At 38.7% G+C, this 17,358-nt stretch overlaps 1 protein-coding gene across 7 annotated transcripts in view; it reads right to left on the reverse strand.

The window, feature by feature from the left end:
* Positions 1–622: 622 nt before the first annotated feature.
* LOC143884246 (glutamine-dependent NAD(+) synthetase-like) overlaps positions 623–17,358 on the reverse strand; it is a 55,109-nt gene continuing 38,373 nt past the window's right edge. For 4 of the 7 annotated variants that reach the window (XM_077387705.1, XM_077387702.1, XM_077387703.1 and 1 more), the window contains 6 exons: positions 15,274–15,412; positions 14,616–14,792; positions 4,170–4,337; positions 2,902–2,997; positions 1,497–1,625; positions 623–1,398 (listed from right to left, as the gene is read on the reverse strand). In XM_077387705.1, coding sequence (XP_077243820.1) covers positions 1,174–1,398; positions 1,497–1,625; positions 2,902–2,997; positions 4,170–4,337; positions 14,616–14,792; positions 15,274–15,412 — 934 coding nt within the window. In that variant the 3' untranslated portion in view covers positions 623–1,173. Of the gene's footprint in view, positions 1,399–1,496; positions 1,626–1,654; positions 2,622–2,858; positions 2,998–4,169; positions 4,338–14,615; positions 14,793–15,273; positions 15,413–17,358 lie in introns of those variants that run through there. The other 3 variants (XM_077387706.1, XM_077387708.1, XM_077387709.1) reach the window with 3 other exon arrangements.

Raw genomic sequence — 17,358 nt, forward strand, 5'->3', positions numbered from 1 at the left:
ATAGGTTGTCCCCGGAAGTCCAGGGAAGTCCCCAAAAGTCAGCCCGGTTGCATTGGGTATACATTAGCAACCAAAGAGAAATTACTCCGGGTGGGTTTATTTCGGTTTCCAGTTCACATAATGTGTTTGTTTGCACAAAAGGCAGGATAGTTTCGGGGTTTTGCAATTTATTTGGGTGCCACATCAGCAAAATCTCATGTTTGTTTGCGTATGCAGCATCGAAATCCCTGGATGACCTAGGGTTTGTTTGGCTTGACTGGGTAAAATCTCTCGTTTGGTTGCAATGTAGCATCGAAATCCCTCCTGTGTTGGGTAAACTCTCTTGTTTGATTTCCCTCTCTCGACTCTCTTTTAATATTGGTGATGACACCCCCTCCCACTACTCTACAAGGTTGGCAGCCAAACACTATTTATCACTATTCTACGAGGTAAATTTTAGGTAAATCAAATGTTTGTCTCCTCCTTATAGACTGCTTATACTACTAATCTACAAGTTAACTACCTGCAGCCAAACAGAGGAGAAAGGGGAGAGGGAAACGAAAAGCCAAATTTCGGTCAACGGCCGGTTTCTGCTTCACTGAGAGATGGGAAGGGAAAGAGCTGAGATTTCAATATTCCTGTGTTTGGAAAGGAAGCATAAATATTATTATTTATGTTTGCTTTTCTGCATTCAATACAGAAGAATTATACACAAATTATAGACAAACTTGATTAAGCACATTAGCCATACACCAAAATTCAATGTATGAGAGATCTTACTACCTATATAATAATGGGAAAACTATCAATCAACCTATTGACCACCATCTGGGTGGGTCGCAACCTACAAGTTGCACTGATTTCTGAGAAAATAATTCCTGCCCCTGAAATACATTCAAGAAAGCGGAATACGAAATTGAAAATTAATAAAGGGAAATTCATATCAGCACAACCATGTTTAAATAATTGCACAAACCCAGCTGTGTCTTCTCTCTTCTAATCGGCTTGTGAGCTTTTTCGGAACTGAAATAACCATTGACAGCTCTTTAAATAAGAAAAGACAATATGAGTTGGTGCAAATATAAAAAACATGGTTGCGCTGATATCGTTTCCCTAAATAAATGGATAAACAAGTGAAGAGGAGATACTTGTTCACATGCATTCCTTTCCCCTTTTCTCTCTCTCTCTTTCAATCTAAACACCAGCTTTTGGATTTCCAGAGCCCGCAGCCACGACCCCCAATCCACTTCCATGTTCTGATGCAATTTCTGCATTTTCCTGTCTGCTGACTTCCGTAATCGAAGCTTTGTTGCCAACATCCTGGCTTACAAGTTCATCGATCTTGCGGAACTGATATGGCCATCTCGAGTTATAGAGGAATTGGCGAAGATCAAATCTGTTATCCTCTGGCGAATAACTCTGCAAAAAATCAAGAGACATAGTAATCACCTCCAGAAAGATGAACTTCTATTCCATTAACTCACTTTTTCTGCATGGTTGTAAGGAGAGTGAAATACCTCAGCGTGATAGGAAGGTGTCAAGACAGTCATCTTATGCCGGTTGATTGAATAATATTTGAAGAAGTGTTTCACTTTGGCTGCTACTTCTGATGGAGTCAACATTCCAGACCACTTGTGGCAGAGATTCTGTGACCAGATATAATGATTAGGAACAAATAAAAGAAATAAAGACTGACTTGCAATCAGTATATCCTTTCAAGGTTCCTCCATCATGTTTCTACTCCACACACACGCACACACAAAAATCCCTTTCAGGGTGAAGTCTCATTTTTGCTTTGTTCAAGAGTGATATCCATCATTAGGACCTTCAAACTTCGAATCTAAGATATTAGAGATGATATGTATCATGAATATGAGTTACAAATGTATGGAAAGCTTAAGCATACGTTACTAAGGGAGAGCAGTAAAATCATGTTTGCAGTTGAAGCCAATAGGGTAAAGTGCCAATTGCTGTAGAAGTAGCAATAAGTGGAGGAAATTGTTGTTTTTGCCAGTGTTTAGTGTATGCCCATTTTTTATGAGGGAATTTGTCTCAAAAGAGGTCATCTGACCAACAGAATGTGATTAGATTGAGTCCCCTCCATCGATTCTTTTCCCTATAGATGTTCTCTTCAAAACATAACAAATACTGTGTCTGCAGTAGCCCCATCAAAAAAATGATGGCTACCACCAGTGACAACCCACAGCCAAAAAAGTCGAAAGTTGGATGATGCCAGACATCCATTGATCTATAATTGAGGATTAAAATGAAAAAATTGCCAACAGTTCATACTCAAAAGCATTTATTGGGAGCAAGCATCGTTCAACTGATGAGTTGATGCAAAAAATGGGGTATCCATGGTTGGGTCCATTACTTGGTCAGGACCATGCTGCACCTACAATTGTCCTGTGTATGGTGGTATGATCGCCTTGCCTCATTGGCATCAACTATTGCTTTGATATAATTGTTCTTCATCACTATGCCCAAAAACTCAAGGACAGGCTTGAAACTCGATCGAGGTGACACATTTAGCAAGGCTTCAGGCAAAGAAAACACTGGTTTTGGGAAAAGTCAGCAGATTTGATGATTGACTTGGTTGAGTCCAACTCGGATATCGAAAGACTGAGTCAAGCCATGAGTAGTTTGAAGCAGTGTTTAAAAACGCGGATTTGACGCGGAACGCGGCCAGGAAAAATCCTTGTCGACTCGGCGCGGACGCGGCCAACAACGCGGTTGACGCAGTCATAACTTGGGAGAGTCGAAGGAGTTTAATGACTATGTAGGGCAAAAAGCGGAATGCGGATGTGGTGCAATGCGGAACGCGGCCAAGGCAAAAAGGAGTCGACTCGGGGGAGTTCCTTGTCGAGTCAAGGAGTTTCTTTGAAGAATGAATGAGATAATTTGAGGGATAGTAAGACCAACCTGATACATCGACACAGGTCCACAGCGGAAAATCTTGCGCAGCCTCCCATAGACTGATAGTTCCTCATATGTCATGCCCATGTCCACTTCATCCAACTGAAATACATAGAATACAGGCGTGAGGCCGTACATTACACAAGTTCTCCAATGTAACTATTTTTTTTATGCCAAGGAACATGAAGAATACTAAATTCACAAAGAATTTTCTGTACAAATACGTACTGGGAGAGGGGGGGATATCTGCATTTCCTAAGCTTGATGTTGGCACTCATTTATTTTAAACTTCTCTAATCGACTGTCAACAGTTCTTTGAAAATTGTAATACCCAATGAAAAAAGGGTAAATAAAGAGAGTGCCATTATCAGCTCAATGGACTGTGGATATCATCTCCCATTATATACATGCAGTTAATGGTTAATCATGTAATAGTAAGAGGGGGAAACACAAAATAAAGTAAATTAAGCCTTAGAAGTAGTCCCAAAATTGATATTTGGAAAAACCATAACTCAAATTAACTTACCTAAATGTCTGTCAGTAGCTTGTTGAGAATACATCCAATGAGAAAAGGGCAAAGTAAGAAGACGAGCGCTGATATTGCCGATATCAACATAATGGGGTGTGTTTGTGTGTAGACTATATATATATATATATATATATATATAGGAAAGTGTTGGTGAGCTTAAGCTCACCAAACTTATGGTGAGCTTAAGCGCCCCAATCACATGGGTCCCACATTTTCTGTGGTGATCCAAACCATTCATTTGCAAGGCCCTATCATAGATAGGGTGTGTACCAAAAATCAGCTCCATAGGATCATCCTAACCCCTCCATTTGTGGAGGACAAAAATGGGCAGTTTTGTGGACAAATAATGTCTGTCCATTTTGACCTCCACAAATGGATGGTTTAGGATGATCCTATGGAGCTGATTTTTGGTACACACCCTATCTATGATAGGGCCTTGCAAATGAATGGTTTGGATCACCACAGAAAATGTGGGACCCATGTGATTGGGCGCTTAAGCTCACCAACACTTTCCTCATATATATATATATATATATATAGATATAGACCTAACATTGATAATTTGGAAAGACGACTACAAACCACAGTGAAACAGAAGGTAAGATATCCGATCAGTTTATGCAAAATCGAAGGCTGCAAAAGCCTCCACAATTATCTAATATATTTACCTGTGGGATGCTTCAAAAGTAGAGACCGAGGATATCACGCAATAGCAAAATTATGTAGGTGAACTTGAAAATGATACCTGGTTGTAATTGGAACGTATAGGCTCCAGTTCAGCAGTTGGAGGAGCTGCTTCAATATCGGCCAAAGATGAGTACCCAAGATGGACGGCGGCCCAACGCAGAAATGCCCGAAGATCCTGTTTACTGATGCTTCCAATGGGATTTATATCTGCCGAGCTGCAATCGTACTGCACCAGAAACACATAAATGTGCATTGTTATTTGTTATATTGGGATAGTTGTGTTCAGTCAATGTAAAGATAAAACCTATGGATAGCTGAGTCTGAAGAAAATTCAATGTATACCAATATCAGCAACTTCTGAAATGAGTCTAAAAACTTGATTGGGTACTGAAAAGCTTGGCAAGTTGAGTTGAAAACGTCACGGGAGTAAAGGCTCCTCCAAAACTTCAATAGTGCGATGAAGAAATTTAGGCCCAAATCAGCCCTAGAATTGTCAAAACATACCCTAGAGGGAAGAAATAGGGGAGGGAAGAGGGAAAAGGAGGGAGAGGACGAAGAGAGAAATTTTGGAACCACAGGGAAGTGGTATTGCTGATGACAGCATGCCATCAGCCCAACATCTTTTGGCATCAGCAGGATAATCATGCTTGGTCAGAATGACATGGAATTCTCAATACCTTTCCATTTTTTATGGCGGTGATTGAGAGTCATTTCCATGGAACTACGATACAACCTCCAAACTTAAGAATGCTGGGTTGAATCTAAAGTTCAAAGGAATCTTAACGTAATTAAAGGGCGTTAGAGCCTGAAAAGGACACAGAAGAATGAAGCCCACTGGTATTAGGAATTCAGGGATTACTTCAATAGTTCGAGTTGTTTTATACTTGTTAGATATTACGTTACCTGTATTTTCGGAGTTATTACTAAGAAACTCAAGGCGTATTTGGATCTAGGGATTTTTTTTTCATAGAAAAAACTTTCCCTAGAGGGCGAGCCTTGGCGCAACGGTAAGGTTGCTCCATTGTGACTTGGTGGTCACGGGTTCGAGTCACGGAAACAGCCTCTCTGCAAAGCAGGGGTAAGGCTGTGTACATCTAGCTCTCCCCAGACCCCACAATGGTGGAAGCCTCGTGCATTGGGCTGCCCTTTTAGACAAAACTTTCCCTAGAAAATGAGAAATACAATTCTTGGTTAACTAGTTTCATGTGGATTTTCGAATTCTCAGATAGAAGTTACCACCAAAAATAGGGAAAGTAGAAAGCTACCTTGCGCATAACATTTTCTTTTCCAAGAAAATACAATTTTTATTTTTTGGGTAAGGGCTATGTTTGACAAAAAAGATTTTGAATCTGTTTTCTAGTGGAGATGGAAGAATTGGAATAGGCAAGAGATGAAAGCACATTGTAGCTGAACATAAGAAGAAAATTGCACTAAGAAGCACCATGTTCTGCAAAATAGCGCGAGAATCGGCCATCTTTCTGGAAATAGCTCAATTGCTGGAAATATTCTTCTGGAATTTGTCATCTTTCCGAAAATAGCTTGCTTGCTAGAATCAGACATCTTTCTAGAAATAGGTTGCTTGCTTGATGGAAACAGCCACATGTCTGGAAACAACCCATCTTCTTCTCTCGGCCAACTCCAACTCTGGAAATAGCTTGCTGAAAGCATCATGTTCTTGGGTTTTCTCTTGTTTTACGACAATACTCGAAGATCTAAAACAGAAGAAGGAAAATGAGAACACGAGAAGATAAACTGAGAAGAAGAGGACTGGGGGTTTGGGGAGATACATTATCGATCAATTTTGGGAAAAAAAAATGGTGTTGGGAAATTTGGCAATTCTTGATTTTCCGACAAGATCTGGATTTTTCTAATAGATTTTCCGGCGATAGCTGGATATTCCGATTTTTCTAGCGACATCTTTGGATTTTTTTTAAAAGATTTTCTGGTCAGATATGGATTTTCCAAAAGGATCTGATTTTTTCAGTTAGATTTTCTCTTGTAAGCACAAAGTGGGTGTGGGGGCGGGGAAGAGTGGTGCCCAGAAGAGTAAGTTTGGGAGCGCCATGGGAGCATGTATGTAATATTTTCTTTATATATCTTTCAAAATTCAAGTAAATCACAACATAGTAATTTCAAACCATTTCCATATATATCTTTCAAGATTTAAGTATCTCAAAAAGCAGTAATTCCTAGTCATCTTCATTTTCGTGCCCTCGTTCCTCGTGCCTTTTGAAGATGCCTTTGTGCTTGCTCCAACGAAGTACTTTGAAGAGTTTGAGGACTTTGATGCAAGGAAGTTGGTGATGGTGGGACTGATGGAGTAATATGAGCAGGTTGGGAGCATCATGGGAGCGGTTCTCGTTTCTTTTGGGTCGAGCTCCCTGGAAGCTCCTTCCTAAGGAGCGCCAAATCGAAGTTCCGGGGTGGGAGCGGCACCCTGATGTAAGGAGCGCCGAATCGAGGTTCCGGGGTGGGAGCGGCACCCTGATGCTTCGTTTGGTTGCTAGTAAGAAAAAATTCCATTGAATTTTTGTGGAATGAGGGAGGAGACAAGGGAGAGGACAAGCATTTATTAGACAAGGGTGTCATTATGAGTGGAGGGAGAGGGAAGAGTGAGAGAAAGAGAGAGCACTATTCCCTAGAAAATTACATGGGAGACTTCCGAGGAAAAGCTGATGTCAACACTAATTCTCCCACAAAAATCCAATGGATTTTTTTTACTAGCAACCAAACGAAGCATGAGGGAAGGTTCTTGCTTCTAAGGAATTTCTCTCTTCCCGAGCCTCATCGTCAAGAAGAAACTCGTTCTCGAAGAGGATGCGAAGAAACTCCTCGAAGAGGAATAGAGTGGGGATCACTAGTGGTGATGGGTAGAGGCTTGTTGCCATGAGCGAGGCCAAGTGAGGATGAAACAATTGAGATGTGATGAGCTTTTTCAAATTCGTCAAAGGGGGTTGGAACCAAAATGTAGAATTGAAAATCCAGAAAATGGATGGATGTGAACCAAACTATAGAAAAAGAAAATCCAAGAAAAACCCCATAAAAAACTTTCCACAAGAAAACTATTTTCCCTAATTTTCTTTTCCATAGATCCAAACACCCCCTTAAATTCCAGATGCTTATTTGTATTTGGATGGTTGCTTTTTAATTTAGTGTGATTGTAACTAGAGTACGGGTGTGAGAGGTATTAGTTATAGTTTAAGTCTACAAATAAGGACTACTAGGAAGTTCAAGGGGACGAAGTTTATGACTGAAATTTATTTCTTATTGCCCAAGTTTCAGAGCATTTTGATAGGTTAACTACTATTTATTTTCCTCTTCAGTGTTGCTGGCTTATTCTTTCCAAATCGATCAGCTACACGGTGTTTTCTTAGTTATAATTCATAAATTTCAGCAAGAAGATTGGCAAAGGACTGAAATTTTCTGGGCTTGGTGACAGCAAGCTAGTTTTAATCTTTTAAAAGTCAACTGCTTGTATTAGTTTGCTATCATAATGGATCCCTTATGTGGTTGATTGCGGACATAGTTCTGTACTTCTGTCAAAGAAGCCCCCGGTTGATTCTCATGAGAGGAATGATCGTATTAAAGAGATTCTCCAACAAGTGTTGCAGTGGTTGGATCAGCTATCAGTGATTGGGAATTCAAAGGTATTGCTAGAAGTGTTAGATTTAATGTGGGCGTGTGGACACGTTTTTGTACCGTGTCAAGTGTGACATTCTATTTTATTATTGAATATTGTATCTACCTCTTTTATTATAAGCTCTTCTTTAACTAATATTTGCTTTTCTATCCCCTCCCATAAACCCAAAACTCCAAACAAACTCTTAGTTAAATACTATATTCATTGTATCATATTGGTCTCCCTTTCTCGGTTGTATATTTGAGACGGACAAGAACTAGATTAAATTGATGAAAGCATTATTATTTGATTATCTCATATTTATTTTAGATTATAGTTTATTAATTCTCAGATTTATTAGTTTGTTAAATGAATACCATGTTAATATTGTTATAAATTATGATAGCAATCGGCAATTTATATGTATGCACATGTCATCATTTCAGCTATTAATAAAATTGTTATCTTTATAAAAAAAAGGGGATCTGAAATTTTCTTTTGGAAAAAAGGCTCTAAAATAAGGGCGGAGATACCCGAAATCAACAGTCGTATGCACACAAACAGTCATCCAAAGTGGAAAAAGTGTCGAATACAAGGAGATATGACAACAAGAAGGCAATGTTTGTAGCTACCAAATTGTCCATATATACCTTAATTTGGTGGAATGAGCTTGAGAACAGAAGAGTGCGACATGGAACGGAGAAAATCTCAATGTGGGAAAAGTTGAGGAAGGAACTCGGGAGAAAATTTCCACACATCATTTGTGTCTGTGACCTCTAGCAACACTACCAAAATCTTCAACAGCTTGAAAAGTGTGCCCGGATTATATGGGAGTGTCTTTTTTGCCCAGCAGTAAAGTCTACCTCGCTATCTAAACTGTTTATACTTACCAATACAATAGGAATTGATGCTTTAAAACTTAAATTTAATGAGTGGCACCTACTGATTCACCAAGAAGGCCAAACAGCCTTAATACTCCAGAGTAGCTTGACAAGGTTCTTCCATGCTCCCACTACTAAAGTTTAGAAGATGAAAGTGTGCACACCGACGACGACGACAACTTATAGACCCACTTTTCAACCAAACCCTAACCAAAGGGAGCTACAAAGATTCGTGGGGTTGGATCTAGCTGAGCGAATCATACAATAGTATGCTACATGGGTGGAAAGCCGGCTATCGTTTCAATGTGTCAAGTCGAGCTCCATCACTCCTAGCCATTAGAGGAGAATTAGAACTATGAAGAACTGCTCAAGGAGGAGAACAAGGAACATTTGAGCAAGAGGATTATACCAATAAAGATAGTGCTTACAAATGGGATAACAAAGAAAACTCGATGATAAACAAGAATATACCCTCTCAAATTATTGATGATGAACCTTGGTTGTGTTCTAATGTTCTCTAAACAAAGAGTACCTAGTAGGAAAACGTTTGCAACCTCATCATTGACCGCTGATTGAGAAAAAATATTACGTCCCAAGAGATGATTAACAAGCTAAAGGTCAAGAAAAGAAGCACCCTTTTTTTTTTTTTTTGAATAGTAACAAGAAAAGAAGCACCCTCTTCCTACGTGATCCGGTGGTTCAAGGTGCTAGTAGAAAATAGAAGCTTGATTTTTCATTTTCTAATAGTCCCAAGTATAAGGAAAATGGATTACATTGTCCCTATGGATGCATGTCATAGAATGATTGCTTGGCCATGGGAGTATGACAAAGATTCATGGACCAGAAATACATACACCGTTACGAATGATAGAGAGAAGATTAGCCTCTTGCTAATAAAAATAGAGTTTTTGCCAAACCTTGCAAAGTGGAGCGTAAGAATCTCTTAACCATTCTAGAGTTTGTGGAGAAAGCAATGGAACTGGAAGAGTGTACACATTCATTCCAAGAGAGGTCCCTCCACCATCCATCAGAAGGCCATGGAATTCTTGAACTTTGTCCTTTTCTTATGTTGGTAATTGTTGTGATTTTCCAGAGGTTTCTGGAAAAGTGTAGATGGGCTTCAAGAGCCCTAGATACCTTACGACCCCCACACCTTAGAAAATAGGGTTAAATACAAGGTTATAAATTTCGTTTCATTTCGTCCGAAATGGACGAAACATTTCGTTTCGTCCAAAATTTCGGTCAATTTCGGTCATTCGTTCGAAATTGACCGAAATTGCCTATAATGGCTAGTTTGACTTTTTTTGCAGAAATTACATCAATGCCCCTGTAACGGCTCTTTTGGGTTTTTGACCATTTTAGCCTCCAAATGTGACCGTTTATAGTTGTTGGGAAGGGTATTTTAGTCATTTTTACTTGCACAAACAATAAAAAACTCTATAAATAGGCTTTCCCCTATCTTCGTCTCCTCCACTTTCACATAAGTGATTCTCCTTCTCTTTTCTACTTTCACTTACACTATCTATTCTAATAAATTTTCTACAAGTCTACACTCTTCTTAAACTCAATCCAAGTCCATTTTGGAGCAACGGGAAGGCCTACCTTCAACTTACAACTACAAGAACTATTTCCTAAGGCTTGCAAATTACAAGTTACACTACAAATTTCAAGTGAAGGCTTACAAGTTACACTACAAAGTTCAAGTGAGGGAAGGCTAATATTATCTTATTCTCTTCAAATCAAGTTCAACCTCGAGGTTCTCTTTATTTCTTTCTATTTCCTTTCTTTTATTTCTTACTTCGTTTGTCCCCTTCTACTTCATTTTTTGTAATTTGTTTCAATTTCCTTTCTTCTAATTCATTTTCCCCCTTCTCCTAGTTCATTTCAGAATGAGTGGGTCGGGCTCGGGACCTTTTGCAGGAGCATCCTCTATTGGTTTGGCACCCGCTAGATCGGATGACCCGGCATGGGCTTACGGTACATTGGTTCCGGGTCAAAAAAATAAAGTAACTTACATATTCTGTGGCAAAGTCATATCGGGTGGAGGTATAACCCGCTTGAAAGAACATTTAGCGGCTGTTCCTGGTGAAATAACATCATGCAAAAAAGTGACTGAAGATGTAAAATATCGAATGAAGCAACTTTTAGATGCAAAGAGAAAAGAAAGGGCTAGGATGAGCCTATCCAGAGCAGAGGTTGGAGGTTTTTATGGCACACCAGACGAAGAAGAAGAGCAGGATGAAGAAGACATTGGCACACAATTGCCTCAATGAAGGGGTAAGGAAGTTCTTGTAGAACCGAGTGGTACAAAAAGGAAGAAGAAGGGAATCACAGGAAGGATCAGGAATTTCTTTGCACCACGAACAACCCCTGGAGCCCAGCCAAGCATTAAAAGTGCTTTGGCTACCAAAGAAACAGTGGATAGAGCAGACATGGCGGTTGGCATGCTTTGCTACGATGCCAATCTCCCTTTCAACGTTGCCAATTCACCTTTCTGGCAACCTATGTTTGATGCTGTGAATGCCGTGGGTTCGGGTTATAAGGCACCTACTTACCATGCTTTAAGGGGTCCCATTTTGAAGAATACAGTGGATGAGGTAAACAACTACTTGGAGGAGATTAAGATGTCATGGAGATACACTGGCTGTAGCATTATGGTAGACGGATGGACAGACACCAAACAACGTTCCCTGATCAACTTTTTGGTGTACTGCCCTAAAGGAGTCATATTCCTCAAATCCGTTGATGCATCTGGTGTAGTGAAAAATGCCGATGAATTATACAATATCTTTGAAAAGATTGTCGGAGAGGTGAATCCGGAATATGTGGTGCAATTTGTAACTGACAGTGAGCCAAGTTACAAAGCTGCTGGGAAAAGACTAGCAGCCGCGCTTGGTACATTCTTCTGGACAGCGCAACGCATTGCTTAGATCTCATCTTGGAGCATCTGTGCAAACCGACTGTATTTTCTTACATAGCAACCACAATTGAGAGGGCTCGGACGATTACAAAGTTCATCTACAACCATGGAAGCCTCTTGAATTTGATGAGGAAGAAGTTCACAGGTGGGAAGGAGTTGTGCCGCCCTGCTGCAACCAGATTTGCTACAAATTTCATTAGCATACAAAGAATGGTGTTGAATCGGAAAGCACTTCAGCAGATGTTTGTGTCTGATGAGTATAGTACTAGTAGGTTTGTCCAACACCCACTGAGTGAAGGGGTAATTAGTACTGTGTTGGATAAATCTTTTTGGGACCAATGCGAGTACATTCTAAACATCAACGAGCCTTTAGTGAGAGTGCTGCGTTTGGTAGATCGGCAGGACAAACCGGCGATGGGTTACCTATATGAGGTCATGGATAGGGCCAAAGAGAATATCAAGGAGAGGTTGAAGAGAAAATCAGATTACATGCCCATTTGGAGGATCATCGACCAAAGATGGGATAGGCAACTCCACAGTCCCCTCCATGCAGCAGGATATTTTCTTAACCCTACTCTCTTTTTTCACTCCTACCTTCTCTAGGCACAGTGAAGTAACCAAAGGCTTGTTGGCATGCCTCACTCGACTGGTACTTGATGAAGCTACACAAGACCTCATCACCAATCAGATTGAGGATTATTGAGAGGCTAAGGGTATGTTTGGAATGAAGCTTACAATCCGCAACCGAACAAAGTTGGGACCAGGTATATTTGAGTTATTTGTTTAATTAAGTATAATTCATTTTAACTTTCAGTTTCTCAACAAATAATGCTTTACTATTTGTTACTTTACAGTTGCATGGTGGAATAAATTCGGAGGTGACGTGGAAGAATTACAGACCTTTGCGATCAGAATCCTCAGTCAGACCTGCATTGGGACTGGGTGTGAAAGGAATTGGAGCACCTTCGAACACACTCACTTTGCAAAGAGAAATAGGTTGGAGCACCAGAGATTGGATGACTTGGTGTTTGTCCATTACAATCTTAAGTTTCGACAAAGGTATACAACGTAATATAATGTTTTCAACTCTCACCTCATCACTTTAAACTTTTAAGTTTAACCTTTGACATTAAACTTAAAGTTTTCCTTTTCAGGGACTTGTTGAGGAAATCATCTACCACTAGTGACCCTTTGAGCATAGACCATCTGGATGTCATGATGGATTGGGTTGCAGAGAAGAAGATGTCATATTCACGCCGGAAGACATTGGGTGGGAAAATCTTGAAGCACCTATTGCTCTGGTTGGGGCCGGAGATGACGACGACGACTTTCTCATGCCTCTTGAAGAAAATGTCCCTACTAGTGGTCCAGGTGGTGATGACGGCGGCGACGACGACGACGAAGAAGACATTGGGTATGATCCTCCGGGTTATGATGACTGAGAGTTGTTGCTACTAGCTATTGTCTATGTTTCACTTTCATGTATCTCTTTTTTTTATGTTTTTCTATGTATCAGACTATCAGTTGGACTTGTGCAAGACTTTATGTGTTTAAGTAATGAATATACCTTCTGGGACACATATTTTGGATTATTTATTAGTTTTTCATTTTTTCTATTGATTTTTTTTTTTTTTGGATTTTTCTCATATTTTTTAATATATTTCTTGTGTGACCGAAAAGTTTCGACCGAAATGCACCGAAATGACCAAAATCCCACTGAAATTTCGTTTCGGTGGCCAAAACGAAATGGCGACCGAAACGGAATTTACAACTATGGTTAAATATAATGAGAAATGGGTTCCGAAGTAAAGGTGGTTAGAGCTGGAATACGACATTGAAGTATGAAGAGCAACTACAATTAGGAATTCCGGGATTACGAGTTAAAAATTCTTTTATACTTTGTTTAGGGGTCAAATTACCTATATTTTTTGAGTTCTAACTCAGAAACTTTAAGTCTCAAATGTTTATTGGGTGTGGGGAGGATTAGCTGTAGTTAAAGTCTATAAACAAGAACTGCTAGGCATCCCAAGGGAACACATTTTGTGTTCTATGTATCAGACTATCAGTTGGACTTGTGCAAGACTTTATGTGTTTAAGTAATGAATATGCCTTTTGGGACACATATTTTGGACTATTTATTAGTTTTTCATCCTTTTCTATTGATTTTTTATTTTTTTGGATTTTTCTCATATTTTTTAATATATTTCTTGTGTGACCGAAAAGTTTCGACCGAAATGACCAAAATCCCACCAAAATTTCGTTTCGGTGGCCAAAACGAAATGGCGACCGAAACAGAATTTACAACTATGGTTAAATATAATGAGAAACGGGTTCCGAAGTAAAGGTGGTTAGAGCTGGAATACGACATTGAAGTATGAAGAGCACCTACAATTAGGAATTCAGGGATTATGAGTTAAAAATTCTTTTATACTTTGTTTAGGGGTCAAATTACCTGTATGTTTTGAGTTCTAACTCAGAAACTTTAAGTCTCAGATGTTTATTGGGTGTGGGGAGGATTAGCTGTAGTTAAAGTCTATAAACAAGAACTGCTAGGCATCCCAAGGGAACACATTTTGTGCCTGAAATTTATTTCTTTTTTTATTTAGATCTGAGGTAGATCCAAAGCACTTTTATTATTTAAAAGTTGCTTATTTTCCTCTTCAGTCATGTCAGGCTTATTATTTCCACTTCCAATCAATCAACCACAAGGAGTTTATTTCAGTTCTAATTCAAAATTTTCAGAGATATGAAATTTCTGTGATAAGATCAGCAAACAACAGAAATTTTCTCGTCTTGGTGGCAGCAAGCCAATAATTGATCTGGTAATAGTTGACTGCTTGCATCAGAATACTTGAAAATCTCATTTTGAGTACATAAAAATTTAATAGCATAGACACAAGCATGGAAATTACATTGTACTATAAACTTTTTACATTCAAAAAACTTGATCGACAACTTGACCTAGTTTATGAGTTTGACTTGGGATCCAGCTATGAATCAAGTTTCAAGTTTTTATAAATCTTTGAACATTTAATAAGGAATCATTAATCTGACAGAAAATAGATGGAAGAAATTGATTTTTACCTTGGTTAAGTAACCACGCAATGCTTCATCCACATTAGAGCTTCCCAATACAAGGAAAAATCCAGTCTTATTTTGAACCCAAGGCATGAGTGACGCCAACATAAATGCTAGAACCATTCTAACTCGAGCTTGAATGTTTTGTAAGCCAAGATTCTCAGTATCTGATCCACCATCGACCTGTACAAATAAAGAATTAATTGAACTATATAGAACTCCAATCAACTCTTGCATACAATATTAATGCTACAGCTAATATTACAGTGACACTGGTTGTGGTTAAGGAAAAGCACAGCATTTATAGATGAAACTTCACTATTTGATTAAGAATTCTTATCAATAACAATTTGTATTGTTTTTCCCATCCCAGAAAAAAAAATTCTAACTTTGGGTTGCATATTTGCATCTATCAATACGATTGCAACATAACAAAATCACCATTCAAAACTGGAGACGTAAATACATAATATTGAACATGCCAAAATGAAATAACTATTGGTAACCTATAAAAATGAAGACTAGCAAACCTATTAGTCTAATGTCCAATACAGATTTCATATAACAACAGTACACCCACATGCATGTCAAAAATTGAAATTTGATCTGGACTTACTTAGCAAGTGCACTGGGAACATATTTTGTATAAGAGAAACAAAGTTACCTTGTAATGTGGACGCTTCCCAGTAAGTGTTTGGAATAAAGAGAGAAACGCAGAAATAACACCATCGATTGGAACATACAGGTGCCACGAGCCAATCTCATCTGCTAGCACCTTGGCCCTGAACTTTGTTGCCTCAGAACTGCAAAGGACCACAAAAGTGGACAGCATCAAATATCTTCAACTATCATTAAAAAAAAATCAAATATCTTAAACTTGAATGCTCAAATGTGCCCCCTGCCACTTGGACATGCATATGGAATGATATAGGCAAATTATGCCAATAAAAAATTCGTAAATTTGGTATTAGGGAAAAACATAATCACATTTTTTCATGTTGAAAGATATAAAATGTAAAAAACAACTTCTGGAAGAAAATAAATACTATTCCATTAACATGGTATATCAAACAGAGTTCAGGTCTTTAGTACAACCTAAAGAAGTCCTTTATGAATCCACACAAAAAAATTCTGGTTGAAAAGTTATGATTTGCCTACTTCTATAATGTTGTATCTGAGATGTATTTCCTCCCCCTGGATAGGGTGGTGTCTATGTAACACAAATGCCTCAAAACATGATGGCAAAATTCACCAATTGCAGAAGGTCAATGCTGTCAGTAAAATTCATGAGAAGGTGCAAGCATACTGATTTGCATCTTTAGCAGGAAATTTTTAAAACACAGGGCGAAATTGAACTGTGTGAGCCCGTGTCAAATAAAATGCTACTTAGAGAAATTGGTGAAAAACTATGAAGCACGGGTACGGGGTGCGGGTACGACACGACGCAGGCATGCAGGTACGTGATTTTCCAAAAAACCCGGGTGCAGGTACGTTCGGGTACGCCGAAATAATAATATATTTTATATTTTATTATATATTTATAAAGATTAAAAAATTTTAAAAAAATAATAGGAGAGCAATCAAATAACAACAACATCACCAACAAATGAACTGTTTGAATCATCCTACGGAGTGGGCTCGCAGTACTTCTTGATAAATAATGGACTACACACGCACATGCATATAATATATCTTAAATACTTAGAAAATTGTAAACAGGGAGTGCAGTGTCGTTATCAAAATAAGATTTTCCTTCAAAAGTGACTCAAATAGGCAATTAGGGCCTTCATAAACCTGGTTAGTACATCGAGTCGAGCATATCTCATATTCTCATTCAATATAAGCAGTGTGGATTAGTGTTCACTGATAAGGTCCTCATCTAATAGAAAAAAAAAACAAAAACAAATAGATGTTCCTTCATTTGCATTAAATAACAGTATGAGCTAGTTTGTGTGTCCAATCTAATCGAATTGAGCGTACAATCTTTAAGGTGTGCTGGAATGGTGGATAAAAAATAATCAACGGTTTATCTTTTCTCAGTGGAACTCTAAATAAGGCTTGATCTATGATTAACTGATCAAGGGCTTAGATCGTCCGATCAAGTTATTAACAACGGAATTTGGATGACCACATCAATGGTCCTAATCACCAAAATAAGGCAGAAGTGGGCCCACAGTCCTGTTCCTGGTCAGAAATATAGTGAAATCGTCTTTCCCATTCTTTCTCCGGACCCTGCTACTAAGAAAGACGTTAACTTCTTAAAATATCCTATATACGTAGGTGGGAACAGGGGAAGGGGCCAGATTATCCTGATGGGGGTAAGAGTAACAATACAGTCTATAATGCTACAGGAGCGGGTATAGTAAGCAGAATAGTACGTAAGAAGAAGCCTAAAAGTGACTTTTCTTCTAAGCAATTTCCATAGACAGTGGCACACATGTTCACACTTTCGTAACACGTACCTCTTTTGAAACACGTGGAAAGAGGCTGGGGGTATTATAGATATTCTTAGAAACACAGGGGTCTATCTTATAGAAAAAGATTATTTAAGACGACCTTGCCCTAAGTCCCTAACCCTCCCTCTATCTCATGTGAGATTCTCATCTGATTTGTAAATGTAATCATCCGTTCTCTATGTCCTCTTTTTTTCTTTATTTTTTTCAAGATTTCTTTTTCTTTCATCAATGTTTAATGGTTTAACACGCAGTTTCTTCAGATATATATATATATTTTTTCCAGGAATGCCCGA

The sequence above is a fragment of the Tasmannia lanceolata genome, unplaced genomic scaffold, assembly GCF_043159265.1.
Source record: "Tasmannia lanceolata isolate RefF3 unplaced genomic scaffold, GAP_Taslan_0.1 ptg000008l, whole genome shotgun sequence".
Classification (NCBI taxonomy): Eukaryota; Viridiplantae; Streptophyta; class Magnoliopsida; order Canellales; family Winteraceae; genus Tasmannia; species Tasmannia lanceolata.